The sequence below is a fragment of the Scyliorhinus torazame genome, chromosome 9 (assembly GCF_047496885.1).
Source record: "Scyliorhinus torazame isolate Kashiwa2021f chromosome 9, sScyTor2.1, whole genome shotgun sequence".
In the NCBI taxonomy this organism is placed as follows: Eukaryota; Metazoa; Chordata; class Chondrichthyes; order Carcharhiniformes; family Scyliorhinidae; genus Scyliorhinus; species Scyliorhinus torazame.
In genome coordinates, this window is record NC_092715.1 from 28392013 (window position 1) to 28407857 (window position 15845).

General features: G+C 47.9%; 1 protein-coding gene across 3 annotated transcripts in view; it reads right to left on the reverse strand.

The window, feature by feature from the left end:
• aadat (aminoadipate aminotransferase) overlaps positions 1-15845 on the reverse strand; it is a 119431-nt gene that overhangs the window by 57955 nt on the left and 45631 nt on the right. For all 3 annotated transcript variants that reach the window (XM_072515755.1, XM_072515753.1, XM_072515754.1), the window contains exon 6: positions 6509-6718. In XM_072515755.1, coding sequence (XP_072371856.1) covers positions 6509-6718 — 210 coding nt within the window. The remainder of the gene's footprint in view (positions 1-6508; positions 6719-15845) is intronic.

Here is a 15845-nt window from a genome sequence, read left to right on the forward strand (position 1 = left end):
GTGGGGAAACCGAACAGTGTGAATATACTGTGGAGGGCTTTAATGATGGTGGCAGCAGTCATGTCGGGACAGGGGATGGCGAAGGGGAACCGGGAGAACTCATCGACCACGTTCAGAAAGTAAGTGTTGCGGTCGGTGGAGGGCGGGGCACTTTGAAGTCCATACTGAGGCGCTCAAAGGGGCGGGAGGCCTTCACCAGGTGTGCTTTATCTGGCCGGTAGAAGTGCGGCTTGCACGCTGCGCAGATTTGGCAGTTTCTGGTGACGGTCCTGATCTCCTCTTTGGAGTAGGGCAGGTTGCGGGTTTTGATGAAGTGGAAGAACCGGGTGACCCCCGGGTGGCAGAGGTCCTCGTGGAAGGTCCCGAGTCGGTCCAGTTGTGCGGTGGCACATGTACCGCAGGATAGGGCATCAGGAGCTTCCCAGGACGATACAAGATCTCATAATTGTAGGTGGAGAGCTTGATCCTCCACCTCAGAATCTTATTGTTTTTTTATCTTGCCCCGCTGCGTATTACTAAACATGAAGGCAAACGACCATTGGTCAGTGAGGAGCCGGCCAGGTAATGCCTCCAATGCTGCACAGCTTCTACAATGGCCTGGGCCTCCTTTGTGACAGAGGAGTGTCGGATCTCAGAGACATGGAGGGTGCGGGAAAAGAAGGCCACCGGCCTGCCCTCCTGGTTGAGGGTGGCCACCAGAGCTATGTCCGATGTGTCACTCTCGACTTGGAAGGGGAGGGACTCATTGACAGCGTGCATCGTAGCCTTTGCGATGTCCGCCTTGATGCGGTTGAAGGCCTGGCGGGCCTCAGCCGACAGCGGAAAAACTGTGGATTGGATTAGTGGGTGGGCCTTGTCTGCGTAATTGGGGACCCACTGGGCATAATAGGAGAAAATCCCCAGGTATCATTTCAGGGCCTTGGGGAAGAGGGAACTCCATAAGGGGGCGCATGCGGTCTGGGTCGGGCCCATTACTCCATTCTGCACTACGTAGCCAAGGATGGCTAGGCGATCGGTGCTGAACTCCTTGTTATAAGTGAAATTAAGGAGTTTGGCGGTATGGAGGAATTTGCGGAGGTTGGCGTCGTCGTCCTGCTGATCGTGGCCGCAGATGGTGACGTTATCTAGGTCCGGGAAGGTGGCCCGCAATCCGTACCGGTCAACCATCCGGTCCATCTCCCGTTGGAAGACCGAGACCCCTATTAGTGACACCGAAGGGGACCCTAAGGAAGTGAAAGAGCCGGCCATCTGCTTCGAAAGCAGTGTATTGGCGGTCGTCTGGGCGGATGGGGAGCTGGTGGTAGGCAGACTTTAGGTCCACTGTGGAGAAGACCCGGTACTGTGCTATCTGATTGACCATATCAGATATGCGTGGGAGGGGATACACATCAAGCTGCGTTAATGGTTAATGGTCTGACTGTAGTCAATGACCATCCTGTGCTTCTCCCCGGTCTTTACAACTACCACTTGGGCTCTCCAGGGGCTGTTGCTAGCTTCGGTGATGCCTTCCTTTAGCAGCTGTTGGACTTGCGACCTAATGAAGGCCCTGTCCTGGATACTTTACCGTCTGCTCCTGATAGCGATGGGTTTGCAATCCGGGGTGAGGTTCGCAAACAGGGAAGATGGGTCAGCCTTAAGGGTAGTGAGGCCGCAGACGATGAGGGGGTGTATGGGTCCGCCGAATTTAAAAGTCAGGCTCTGGAGGTGGCACTGGAAGTCCAGGCCCAGGAGTGCGGCAGTGCAGAAGTGGGGGAGGACGCAGAGCCGTAAGTTGTTAAACTCTACGCCCTGGATAGTGAGGTTCGCAATGCAGTACCCCCGGATTTCCACAGAATGGGATCCGGAGGCCAGGGAGACTTTCTGCTTAACGGGGTGTACCGTGAGATGGCAGCGTCTTACCGTGGTGGGGTGAACAAAGCTCTCCGTGCTCCCGGAGTCGAAAAGGCAGCACGTCTTGTGCCCGTTGAGTTCCACCGTCGCTGTCGCGGTCATGAGGTTCCGTGGCCGAGACTGGTCCAGAGTAATGGAGGCGAGATGCGGGAGATGCTGGGAGGCCCCGGGTTGAACAGCAGTGAAGGAGGTCTCAGCAGGCGATAAACGGCCAGTCGGGTCGGGGTCCTGCGGCGCCATCCAAGATGGCCACCCCCATGGGTCGCACATGGCAGTCGGTGGACAAGATGACGGCGCCCACGGGCCGCACGCGGCCTGCGGAGTCCAAGATGGCGGCGCCCACGGGCCGCACATGGCTTGCGACGGGGAGAATGGCAGCGGGACCGGGTCGCCCGCGGGGTGTGCGGAGACGCCGGCGGCCGACCAGGCCTGGGATACCGCCACAAAGTGCTCCTTCTTACCGCATCCTTTGCACGTCGCTGATCAGGCGGGGCAGCATTGCCGGGGGTTTGTGGTCTGCCCACAAAAGTAGCATCTGGGCCCCCCAGGGTTGACTGGCTGCTGCGCGGCGCAGGCTTGCGGTGAATTGGAGGATGAGGTCGGGTCAGAAGCAGGTGGGGTCCACGCTGTCCATGGGGGTGCCGCGTTGCCGGGTGCGTACGCCTGGGCGTTACGGAAGGCCAACTCTAAAGAGTTCACGAGTCTCCTAGCCTCCTTAAGATCTAGTGTATCTCCCTCTAACAGCTGCTGGCGGATCTGTGTGGGCAGCATTCCAGTGACGAAGGCGTTCCGAATTAAGAGTTCAGTGTGCTCGGTAGCCGAAACTTGCCGAAAGTCGCAGTTCCTACCGAGGGATAGCAGGGCGCAGTAGAAGTCGTCCAGAGATTCCCCCGGGATTTGGCGTCTAGTGGCCAGATGTCTAGCATATACTTGGTTCACCGGGTGAATATAATGCCCTTTGAGCAATGCCATAGCTTCAGCGTAGTTAGGCGCGTCCCTGATGAGTGGAAACATTTCGGGACTCACCCTGGAGTAGAGGATCTGTAAGTCTTGGTCCTCCGTGGGTGGGTCTGTGGACGTCCTGATGTAGCTCTGGAAGCAAGCCAGCCAGTGATCAAAGGTGGACGAAGCGTTTGCCACGTGGGGGCTCAGTTGCAGACGGTCCGGCTTGATGCGGAGTTCCATCTTTCAATATCTTGTCTAATAAATTGATGCACGATCAATTATTGCCAAAACGAGATTAGAGAATAATCGAAGGCTTTATTAGACAAGATGAGTACCCTAGCAACTCGTAACAGAAAATGGTTGCAGCCGGGGATGAACACCTCTTTATACCGTCCACTGGGCGGAGCCAGCAGACAGGGATTTACCCACGTATCTCTAATACAGTAGTACCTCCAACACCAGGTACCGTAATACATATAATACGGTCTACCACACCCTCCATACCAGGCAACATCCTGGTAAACAGTATCCCAAATGTGGCCTAACCGATGTTCTGTATAACTGTAACATAATTTTCAAGCTTTTATACTCGATACCCCGTCTTAGAATCACAGAATCGTGAAATTTACAGTACAGAAGGAGGTCATTCGGCCCATCGAATCTGCGCCGGCCCTTGGAAAGAGTGCCCTACTCAAGCCCATGCCTCCACCCTATCCCAGTAACCCCACTTAACCTTTTGGACACTGAGGACAATTTATCATGGCCAATCCACCTAACCTGCACATCTTTGTACTGTGGGAGGAAACCGGAGCACCTGGAGGAAAACCACACAGACACGGGGAGAACATGCAGACTCCGCACAGACAGTGACTCAAGCCGGGAATCGAACCTGGGACCCTGGAGCTATGAATCAACTGTGTTAACCACTGTACAACCATGCTGTCCATGAAGGCAAGCATGCCGTATGCTTTCTTTACCACCATTTTCACCTGTGCTGCCACTTTTAAGGATCTGTGGACCTGCACGCCCAGATCTCTCTGTGTCTCTATGCTCCTGATGAATCTGCCATTTATTTTATAGCTCCCACCTGAATTGGATCTATCAAAATGCATCACTCACATATGTCCAGGTTAAATTCCATCTGGCATTTCTCTGCCCAATTTTGCAACCTATCTATATCCTGTTGTATTCTCTGACAACCTTCATCACTATCCGCAACTCCTGCAAATCTTCCGCAAACTTGCTAATCAGACCCGCTACATTTTCTTCCAAGTCATTTATATATATTACAAAGAGCAGAGGTTCCAGTACTGATCCCTGCAGAACACCACTAGTTACAGACCTCCATTCAGAATAACAACCTTCAACTGCTGCCTTCTGTCTTCTTTGGCCAAGCCAGTTCTGGATCCATCCAGCTAGTTCACCCCTGACCGCATGTGATTTCATCTTTTGCACCAGCCTGCCATGAGGGACCTTATCTAATGCTTTACTAAAGTCCATGTCGCCAACATCCACATCCCTTCCCTCGTCAATCATTTTTGTCACCTCCTGAAAAAATTAAATTAAGTTACTCATGAAGGATCTCACCTACTTCCTCTGGTTCTACACATAATTTCCCTCCTTTGTCCTTGAGTGCACCAACTCTTTCTCGAGCTACCCTGTTGTTCCTAATATTCAGATAAAATTGCTTGGGATTCTCTTTAACCCTGTCTGCCAAGGAAATTTTGTGGCCCCCGTTTTGCCCTCCTAACTCCCTGTTTGAGCTCATTTTTACTTTCCTTGTATTCTTCAAGTGCTTCATCTGTTTTTAGTTGCCTGTACCTCACTTATGCATCTTTTTTCTTTTTGACAAGGTTCTCAATTTCCCCGGTCATCCTTGGTTCCTGAATCTTGCCTTTCCTGTCCTTCCTTTTTACCGGCACATGCCTGTCCTGCACTCCCATCAACTGCTCCTTAAAAGACTCCCACATCCCAAGTGTGGATTTACCCTCAAACAGTCTATCCCAAACAACAGCCTCCAAATCCTGCCTAATCTGGTTGTAGTTAGCCTTCCCCCAATTTAGCACCTTAACCCGAGGACAACACTCGTCCTTTTCCATGAGTATCCGAAAGCTTACGGAATTGCGGTCACTGTTCGCCACATGTTCTCCCACTGCATCTTTGATGACCTGGCCGGGCTCGTTCCCTAGTACTAGGTCCAGTATAGCCCCCTCTCGGACAATCCACACATAGTTCCAAAAAACCTTCCTGGACACACTTAACAAATACCTCACCATCCAGACCCTGAGACTGAAGGGATTTCCAGTCAATAAGAAGAAAATTAAAGTCTCCCACTACAACAACCCTATTCTTTTTACATCTATCCAGAATCTGCTTACATATCTGTTCTTCAACTTCCCATGGGCTGTTGGGAGGCCTGTAGTACACCCCCATCATAGTGACTTCCCCTTCCTGTTTCTGAGTTCTACCCACAGTGCCTTGTTTCTTGATTCATCCATGGTGTCCTCCCTCTGTACAGCTGTAATATGTTCTCTAACCAGTACTGCAACTCCCCCACCTCTTTTATCTTCCTCCCTGTCTCGCCCAAAACGCCTATATCCCGGAATATTTAGCTGCCAATCCTGTCCCCTTTTTTAACCAAATCTCCTTTACAGCAACCACATCCAAGTTCTGCGCATGAATCAAGGCTTTACGTTCATCTGTCTTACCTGTTATACTCTGTGCATTGAAGCAGATACAATCCAGACCTCGAGGCCCACTGAGTTCGACATCCCCCAGCCTGCCCTTCCTCTGAGCCAGCCTGACCCTGGTACCATGTTCATTCCCAGTCTCTACACTTGCTGGCTTACTGTCCTGATTCCCCCCCCCCCCCCCCCCTGCCAAATTAGTTTAAACCGACCCGAATCATACTAGCAAACCTCTCAGCCAGGATGTTGGTGCCCCTCCAGTTCAGGAGTAACCTGTCCTTCTTGTACAGGCCTCACTTTCCCTGGAAGACATCCCAGTGATCCAAAAAACTGAAGCCCTCCCTCCTGCACCAGCTCTTTAGCCACATGTTCCACTGCACCATGCCCCTGTTGCTAGCCTCGCTAGCACATGGCACGAGGAGTAATCCTGAAATTACTACCGTAAAGGTCCTGCTTTTTAATCTTCTACCTAGCTCCCTAAATTGCCGTTGCAGGACCTCGCTACTCTTCCTACCTATACGGACAATGACCTCGGTCTTATTTTCCTCCCGTTTTAGGATGCTTTGTACCCGCTCAGAGACATCCAGGACCCTGGCACCAGGGAGGCAAACCACCATCCTGGAGTCCTTTTCGTGGCCACAGAAACGCCTATCAGCATTCACTTACCAATCAGCACTCTCTTCTCACACAGTATAAATTATTATTTCCTTTACAATTTGGTATTCTTGCAAAAAAAAATTTCTCTAGCGCCTTTAATGTAACAAAACACGCCTAGGCACCTCACCACAGCATTACAAAACCAACTTTGACGTCAGGCCATCTCTCCAGGGCCATTTTGTTTATTCACGATAAAAAGAATGAGAGTTGGGCCTTTAAGCTGGGGTGGTCATGTCATAAGAACCCCCCCCCGGCCTCCCGACAAGAGTATCTGCCAAGTAGAGTTCAGCATTCTTACCATCTATAAAATATTCCTGCTTGCGCCATACCTGATAGACCTCCCTCTTCCGCTCAGCTGTTATGGAGGCTCCGGTTGGATTTGCGCCATTTGGAATAGTGTACAGAACTTTTGGAATATCAGAGAGTGGATTCTTCGCATCCTCTGGCTCCCACTTTGAAAGGATGTCTGACAGGGATTGTGGAACAAGTCCATGTTGATCACTCGAGAGGCCGATGATCTTACAACCTAGTGGCCGGAGCTGTAAAGAAAATAACAAGGGCCAGTTACTGATTGTTAATCTTTATTGTATCGAAGAAGGATTGGCCAGTCTTCAACAGCTGTGGCCACTAACCTCTTTAGCTAAAATAAGAGGTGCTCCCTCTGCCTCAAGTAGTAACAGCGCTGATCAGCAAGCGTTTTGAGTTACAATGGTTCCCCAACTCAATCCTGGGGCTACGCAGTTTGTTGATCTCAGCCAGCGTGGCTTTGGAGTTTCCCTGACTCCGAGGGTCGGAAGGTGCTGGTGGTAGTTGGGGCGAATGGGAGATGAACTGGTCGAGGTTCTGATACCTGACCTGGACACAGGCACTGTGCTGCTTATAGTCTCAGAATACGCAGCCAACGAAGTACTTTTGAAGTGTCACAATGCAAGCAAACATGGCAGCTCATTGATGCACAGCAAGCTCCCATGAGTAGCTCTACGATGACTGGATACATTGTCCTGTTTATAGCGGTGTTGATTGTGGGGTCAATATTGACCAGGACAACACTGTGTGGAGAGCAACCCTGCGTTTCCCTGACTAGTGCAGTGGGATCTCAGCTGGGAGGGTGTGGCGGTACCGATCCACCTATATTAAAGGCTGATCAGAACTGATTTTATATTAAATCACATATTCACTTTATATTAAAAGCTGATCAGAGCTGATGCTATATTAAGTCATGTATTTAACCTAATATTAAAAACTGATGACTGATGAAGTCCATTATCAATGTAAACCATTACTTATCGCAATAATGTTTTTTAATCTGTATCATCTTTGTAAGAGTCCAGATGCAGTGAACTCATTAAGTCTTGTGGCCTTGTCTGGAAATAAGCTCTGCCAACTAAGGGAGGATATCACTTGTAGAGTGGCCTTGCTACTATGGGGGCTACTGCTTGGCAAGAGACCCTGCCAAGAAGGGAGGCTGGTGATTTTCTGGAGATAGCTACCGGAGGAATCAACCTCGTATCTTTCGGAACAGGTGTCCTTCTAGACCTCCCTGAAACTAAGGCCTTGCCAACCAAGAGAGAGACTGTTCTTTGTCTCGAAATAACTGTGGGGAGTTAACTTGTTTTTCAGAAGCAGGGGCTATGCTAAAACTTCCCTCGAACTTCCTAGCTCTCCCTGAGTGTAAAAACAATATAAATATTCAAGTAAAAGCTGCGAAAGTTAGAGTTTCGCTTGGAGAGCTGTTTAGGATATTACTGGGTGTTTAAACTGCTATCTCGACTCGTTGAGTCCTGCTCTTAATTGAGTATCGAGCTCCGAGAACTACTAGTCATTGTAAGTATGAAATGTTAGTAGTTTAAGCAATTATGTAGTTAAGAAGGTCACAGGCTAACTCATCACGTATCCTGTATCTGTCAAACTGTATCATTTATCAAAACACTTGTATAACCCTTTTTTCTTTAAATAAATTGCGTATATATTTTACCATACAGATCCGTGTCTATTTTAATAAATAAGAGTGACATTTAACTAAGACTCATCATATTCTCACCTTTTGAGGCTATCGGGAGGGTCACTTGCCCATGCCCAAGCTCTCAAGAATTAGAAATATTTAGTTGAGGTTAAGGAAAAGATAGTCATCTAAGTCATAGTCTAACCTGTACACTGAAGGTAGTGAACGCAAGGCACATTGTGTATACTATAATTAGAACTCCCATATAGTGAGTCTTACTTTAGATATTCACAAGACCTTGTCTGGTAGCTTACAACCTCGACTAATCAGGAAGATCTTAGATAAATACTCCTCAACTGTCACATCTGGCGCCCCAACATGGTGGCCTGAGATTTATTCTTGGGTCTTAACAAATAGACACAATAACTCTGTCGCTAGAATATATTTAATTCATAAGCTTAACTAAAACAGTGCACCATGACCCTTAAGTAAGGTCAGAACAATATAAAATGAAGCGCTAATACCAGCAAAATCAAACCAAATTCGGCTACTATGTTAAACATTGTTTACTAGTAGAAAAGACCAAGTATATATATTTAAAATACTTTGCCTATGGCAGCACAAGCCCATAACAGAGTTTTTCCCGGGGGAAAACCTTAGACAGGATTGTCAGTTAGAACAGCAGCCAAAAGTTTTCAACTGCAAACCAGTGCTTATCAGACAGGCTTTTGAGATAACAAACAGCCTGTGCTGTAATTCAACACTTTTCTTTCGAGTCAGAGAAATTCCAGCGTTTTAAATTACACAAAAGGAAACCAGAGGATTATTGAATTCTCCACCTCTCTGATAAATGTTAATTATTTTAGCAAGCATTTGATTGGAATTGCCAGAATCTTAAGTTTTAATTACTTGAAATAATGTGCATTTCATTCTATTTGTAAATTAATAGAAACTAAGGGCAATTTTGGACACTAAGGGCAATTTATCATGGCCGATCTACCTAACCTGCACATCTTTGGACTGTGGGAGGAAACCGGAGCACCCGGAGGAAACCCACGCAGACACGGGGAGGACGTGCAGACTCCGCACAGACAGTGACCCAAGCCGGAATCGAACCCGGGACCCTGGAGCTGTGAAGCAACTGTGCTATCCACAATGCTGCCGTGCAGTCGGTTGCTATTAAAATCAGTCACTGACTCAGCCCACCGTCTGCGTTTGCAGGATGCAGCACACAGTCAACAAAATCAAAGTGCTAAATACCACGCAGTTATTCAGGCTTGCGGAGACCTTGAGGAATTTTGCCAGCTGTCAGCTACTGAACCAGGAGGACATAGGGACGTCCCCTCCACCTCTGGGACACAACCCAGGGGGGGTGAACAGGAGCACGAGCTGCCCCTCGTACCCCAGGCAGGAGACAAACTCCTGCCGGAAGGTCCCCAGGAACTCCTGCTCAGGTTCCAGGCAGTAGCCTTTTAGACAAACCCCCAGGCAGACACCACCGGGACCCTCTAGAGACCCACAACAGGCAGTACCCCGTCGCCTATTCGAGGACAGAGGTCCGCGATACCCCAATACCCTCCTCAACAAGGACGGTATGAGTTCCGAGATAGAGCTAATATTTGCCCACTGGAAGATACCAGGATGATAGAAATCCACAAAGACAACAGCAACAATACCAGGATGATAGAAATCCACAGAGGCAACAGCAACAATACCAGGATCAGGCTAGATCTAATGGCAGTACTGGACAAAACAGAAGCCAAGGTAGAAATTCTGAAGGTGACCGCGCTCCAACCAACATCCGAGTGTATACTACCTCTAAGAATCACTATTGACTAATAGGCAGGTCCGCTCCCAAATTCTCCCAAATCGCTCCCGCTCAATTCCCATACATAAATGCCACCCTGTATCTTAATCCAAAATTACTAACTGCTACAATAGGGGTAATTTTACTCCTAGATACTGGGGCGGAAATGCCCCTCATAGATGAAGGATTTGCCCGCTACCATTCCTTAAACAGACCCATAATAGGACCAGAAGTGTAAAAGGAATAACTTCAGAAATAAGTACCATTGGTACAGATCACCCTTCTAGCTAATGATCAAGTAATTAGATGTCAAGCCGCACTATGGCTAAATTTAGACAAAGATCAAGATTGCGACATTATCCTATCCCAAGACATAATTCAAAAGTATGACTTACTTCAATTAGCCCCTCAGGATAATAGGAAAAAAGTTAGAGGAAATCCTTCGGGATAGCCCAGACAAACATCAAAAGCACAAGTTAAAAATTTAATTCTCAGACACTGGGACTTATTCCAAAAACATCAGAATCACTGCGGACTGCTAAAAAGTAACCCAGTCACAACCGGAGTCAACGACTTCCCGGTTCAGAAACAATGGTTCATCCGAGATCCGGAGTGCAGTGTCGCGCTCCAAAAAAAAAACAATCAACTCCCTATGCCAACAAGGCGTTCTGATTAAAAGATCATCTCCGTATAAGTCCCCTATGTTTGGAATTCCCAAAGCTAAAGGCGGAGTCAGACTTTTAGTCGATTACCGAGAACTAAACCGCATTACGATTCCAAACGCAGCCCAATCCGTTAGCATATAACAAGTTACACAACAGATTAGCCGAAAAAAGTACAAATCCACTTTGGACTTATCTAATGGCTTCTGGTCACACCCAATCCTCCCCGAGGAGTATGATTCCACAGCGTTCACTGGTCCTAACGGCCAGCAGTACGTCTGGACCCGACTACCGCAGGGCTTCCGCAATTCGCCTCAGCTCTTCGCGGCCGGTGTCATTTCAGCATTAGCGCCCATACGTCATAAGTACGATATCGACGTCTATGTAGACGACGTGTATGTGACAACTGACGCCCGTGAACAACGCTTAGCAGCCCTGGGCAAAATCTTTACCCTTTTAAAAATCCATGGATACATAGTCGGCCTTAAGAAATGCCAATTGTTTAAAAAAATCAGTTGAATACCTTGGTATCAATGTCACAGACACTGGCCGAGGCCTTACCGACTCTTTTTCCGAGAAACTCGCGGCTATTAAAAATCCTACTTCCCTTAAACAGTTACAATCTATACTGGGACTGCTTAATTTTGCACGGACGTTTGTACCGGCATTCGCTCCACTTTCAGCTCCCTTGTATGACTACTGTACCCCGACAAATAAACCTTTCTGCTTCCCGGAGCATGCAAAGGAAGCTCTTACACAGCTATTATAGAATTTACAATGCAGAAGGAGGCCATTCGGCCCATCGAGTCTGCACCGGCTCTTGGAAAGAGCACCCTACCCAAGGTCAGCACCTGCACCCTATCCCCATAACCCAGTAACCCCACCCCTAATGGCAATTTTGAACACTAAGGGCAATTTATCATGGCCAATCCACCTAACCTGCACATCTTTGGCCTGCGGGAGGAAACCGGAGCACCCGGAGGAAATCCACGCACACACGGGGAGGATGTGCAGACTCCGCACAGACAGTGACCCAAGCTGGGAATCGAACCCGGGACCCTGGAGCTGTGAAGCAACTGTGCTATCCACAATGCTGCCGTGCTGTAAAAAATGCCACTGACCTGAGCTCAAGAGACCCATCCAGGGATATCTGTCTTATCCCTTGGATCGCTTCCCGAGCAGCCCACAACCCGCTGTACGGAAAGCGCAACTGTCAATGCATTCGAAAACATCATTTTTCCCTGCGCTGGTTACCCTCTCCGTCTCCGCACAGATCGTGGATCTGCCTTGTTGGAAATTCGTACCAGAAAATGTGTACTGACAGAGGTATTAGATGGGAACACAGCACTCCTTTGCACCCGTAATCAAGTGGGTCGGTGGAGCGGTGTAACCAAGATGTACAGCTTTGCATGACTAAACTGCTAATGACACGAAGACGCAGTTGGGCCAAATTGGTGCCGGACGTACAGCTGGCAGTCAGCAATCCACCCCGGAGTCAGGTAGGACCTGAAAAACATATCACACCTTATTTTTTAATGTTTAAGGTACAAATGAATACCGCCCAGCAGGCATCTGAAGGAGTAATTCCTCAGTACAACCCAGAATTAGCCCAAGAAATGATTGGGTTATTGTCTCAAATGCAGCCTCCAAAACCGCCAGAACCCAATGAGTGGTGACCACAAGAAGGTGACTGGGTACAAGAAAAGAAAAATCCTAAGAATACCTTACTTAGACCTAAATGGAAACCCCCCCGTTTGTGTCAAACAGGTCCAAGGTCAGACGCTTCTAGTTGACCACGGGACGAACGGTACCAAACTAATATCCATTGTTAACTGTCGACCAGTTCCCAAAGCCTTTGAACCACAGGTAACAACAAAATGGCAAGTTGGTATGCGCGATATGAGGTTCGATCCCATAACGAGCCAGAATTAGATGAACCTCCAGAAGAAATACCTCTGACTCAAGTTATCACTACACCTGGGAGGACCTGTCTCAGAGGACACCCTCAGCTTTTAAAGTTTAAGGCCAAAGTACAAAAGATCATACATTCCCAAAAGAGATGGTCCAAAAAGGAGAAATGCCAGTGCTGCTGCCTTACCGCACTCAGCATTATCTTTTCACTTATCCTTTTTAGCCTCATACTTGGCACTATTACGGTCTCCCTCACTGCAACGCGAACTTTTGACCTAAACACTAATACAGGCCAGGACCTTAACTATACAGAACTGAATGATAATGACAATAAGAACAGGCAAAACCGACACCTTTTATCATTGGAAGAACCAAACTCCACGGTCTCCATACATTCAGAGATGCCGATTCAACGATCATGGGTCAAAGATGGTATTATTGCCCATACTGACCTCCATCCCACAGTAAGGGCGGCAGGAACTATCATGGTTCCACCCACCTTAGTCCTCGACACAGATGTAATTTCAGCCCAACTCATGCTGAAAGAATATAGACATAAACTTGACCTCCAAAAAACAGTGGCACCTGCTATCAGGCAGCTGCAATTGACCAGCCCCCAGCTGAAGCTTGCTCAAGCCACTGAGCCAGAAGAAGACATCCTTCAGTAGGCACACTGTAATATTGTCACGCTGCCCGAAGCCCGACCACCGGTCACACTAAAAGCGGACCAATGTACTCCACTACTACCCTTAGATGAATACGCATTTTCGGACAATGGACGACGAGCAGTCATAAGTTTCTTCTCTTTCCACACAGAGAGGGTGCGGTGCCAAATGACACATTTACGCAGTTTCGGACTCGACTCCTACTGCTCCTCTCCAGGCTCTAACAGGGCCTACATTCAAAATTTCATCAATCACTCGACCCCTGACTCAACTCACGGCTGGTGAACATATTATTTGTTTCACTTCCTTCTCTGGACCCTGGTACAAAGAATCCAGAGACCCCGTTAAAGATTCTATTAATTTCCTCAAGTCACTATCACGAAATTCGACCAACAACAACCTTCCCGATACATGCCTACAATCACTCAGGTTCATGCCAAGATTTCTTTCAACCTATCACTTTTCGTGACATTTGCAGGCACCCCCTATGGGTTGCCCTCCTCAATCAATCCTTATCAAACCATACAATTGGCATGAGATTGAACAGAAAAGGTATGGGAGCTTGTCCACTAGAAAACTGCACCATTACTAAACCCTATTGGCGTTGTACTAATAACCTCACAGCCTCTATCTGGACAGATAACAGTGACCAGAATATCATCCACAGATCTCTCTATCTTGTCCTATTAGAAAACGCGACCCTCCTACACTCGCTTCACCAAGCGTTAACTCCCATTCCCTTTTGGAACACTACCCTGGCAGACAGCGCAGGAAATTCGACTGCACAATTGACTGTGCCAGGCTCCAACAGCTTGATTGCCACCTCAGGAATAAACTTCCCTCTTTCATCTCTAACTTCAAACGCGACGTTCATCTTCTTGAATTTCCCTCAGGCCTCGCACGTATCGCATACAATCTCACCGTGCCTCAGCCCATGGCCAGCCGCGAACGCAGATCTATTTCCACTCAAATAGTTAAGGGACAACAAATCTCAGCAGATCTTTTCTCCAGGTTTTTGTCCTGGAATAAGGAACTGATGAACAACCAGCAGAATATTGCTCACCATATTATTTCCCTCGGAAAACACTTGGCCCAGGGGCTTGCCCTCTCAGCAGCAGCTATGTTACCTTTAGGGGCCAAATTATCGATCACTAAAACTTATACGCAACTACTTCGAATTATTAACGCTATACAGATGGGCCATGTCCCCTGGGAAACAATCAATCGATGAATATATGTCTTCAGACAAACACCTGGCTGGTTTACAAAGAGGAGGAACAACTGTAAAACTTTATAACATCATTACTTCTAATCCTGAAGATCCTGCTGGGGATATATTAGGTGGTATGGTAACTAGATATTACCAAAGGCGTCGGTATAAGATTCAGCTTGTATTCTCAATACCTATGTTTCATGAAAATGGAGTGTCATTATTTACCTACTTTTTGGCCAACATTGGCATTCCCCAATGTAGGGCCAAACACTGTACCCTGATACAGATAAAACCCGACTATAATGTTGGTATAAGTGAGCTGCCCCTTAAAAACCAGGCGGCCTTATTACACGCCTCAACTAACATTACCTGGCTCACGGCTAAATTACGGCCTCAGGGGTCCTCCTACATCGCTGATGACCGGACACCAGATAACCTCTGCGATACCAGTGCACATGGTTGCCCTGTAATAGCCACAGCCATTACACAAGCGTTCCGCTCCTACTTCTCTATGGCCAACGGCTCAACCATTATAGTCACAACAAACTTTTGCGAGGATTGCTCACTTCCAGTTGGCACCTGGTTGATTACCCCAATGGTTAACCATACCAGGTGTTGTGGCTATTAATTACCGCCAGTCACACAACATAAGCAGTCTACCTACTGCCCCCCCAGCGGTAGATCCATTCCTAAGGCTGCTTATCTCCCTAATACTGGAAGCCGCAATGGTCATCATACAGGAGCCATTAGTCCTTACATATACTAATTGGGACATCGAGAAACAGATAAAACACCTCCAGGCCCACTCGGAGTCGATAGACACTTCCTAACCGGGAGCCATGAGAGAATTCTTTACTGTATTAGGCGCAACCATGAAAAACGCCTTCCCGAGACTGCCACATGCATTCTCCTCTATTATTGACTTCGCCGTCAACACGGCCTCCAGAATGCTCAACTGGTTTGGCGATATGTTAGGAATGGGAAGATACCTAAATATGGTGCTATTGGGGTTGGAGACATAGTACGGAGACATTTCCTTCACCCCAATAGGTCATTGACAGTTATGGATCAACTATTACCTTACCCCTCCACGCGCTGCGTCTTTCACGCCACACACCTCGCACGATGTGGTTTCTACCTCTGCTTTATTGACAGATAATCGTGACTCTTCGCTGAGGGAAGAGCCGAGCATTGGACTTAAGCTGGATTTACTCCAGGACTAGAAGACCTTGATGTCAATACGTTCGACGGTGACTTTGATGTGTCTCTCTCCGACTACAAAGTATAGGACGAAAGAACAATTTTTCCGACCCTTCCACTTCCCCTTTTTGGTTCCTTGGACACTAGTATTTCCACCGGTCTGCTCAGCAGCCGAGGTGGCCAAGAGGAGGATATGACCAGCAACTTGTGAATTATGACTTGCAGATTATGTCCCTCTGACTTGCAGATTATGCCCCCCTAGTCTG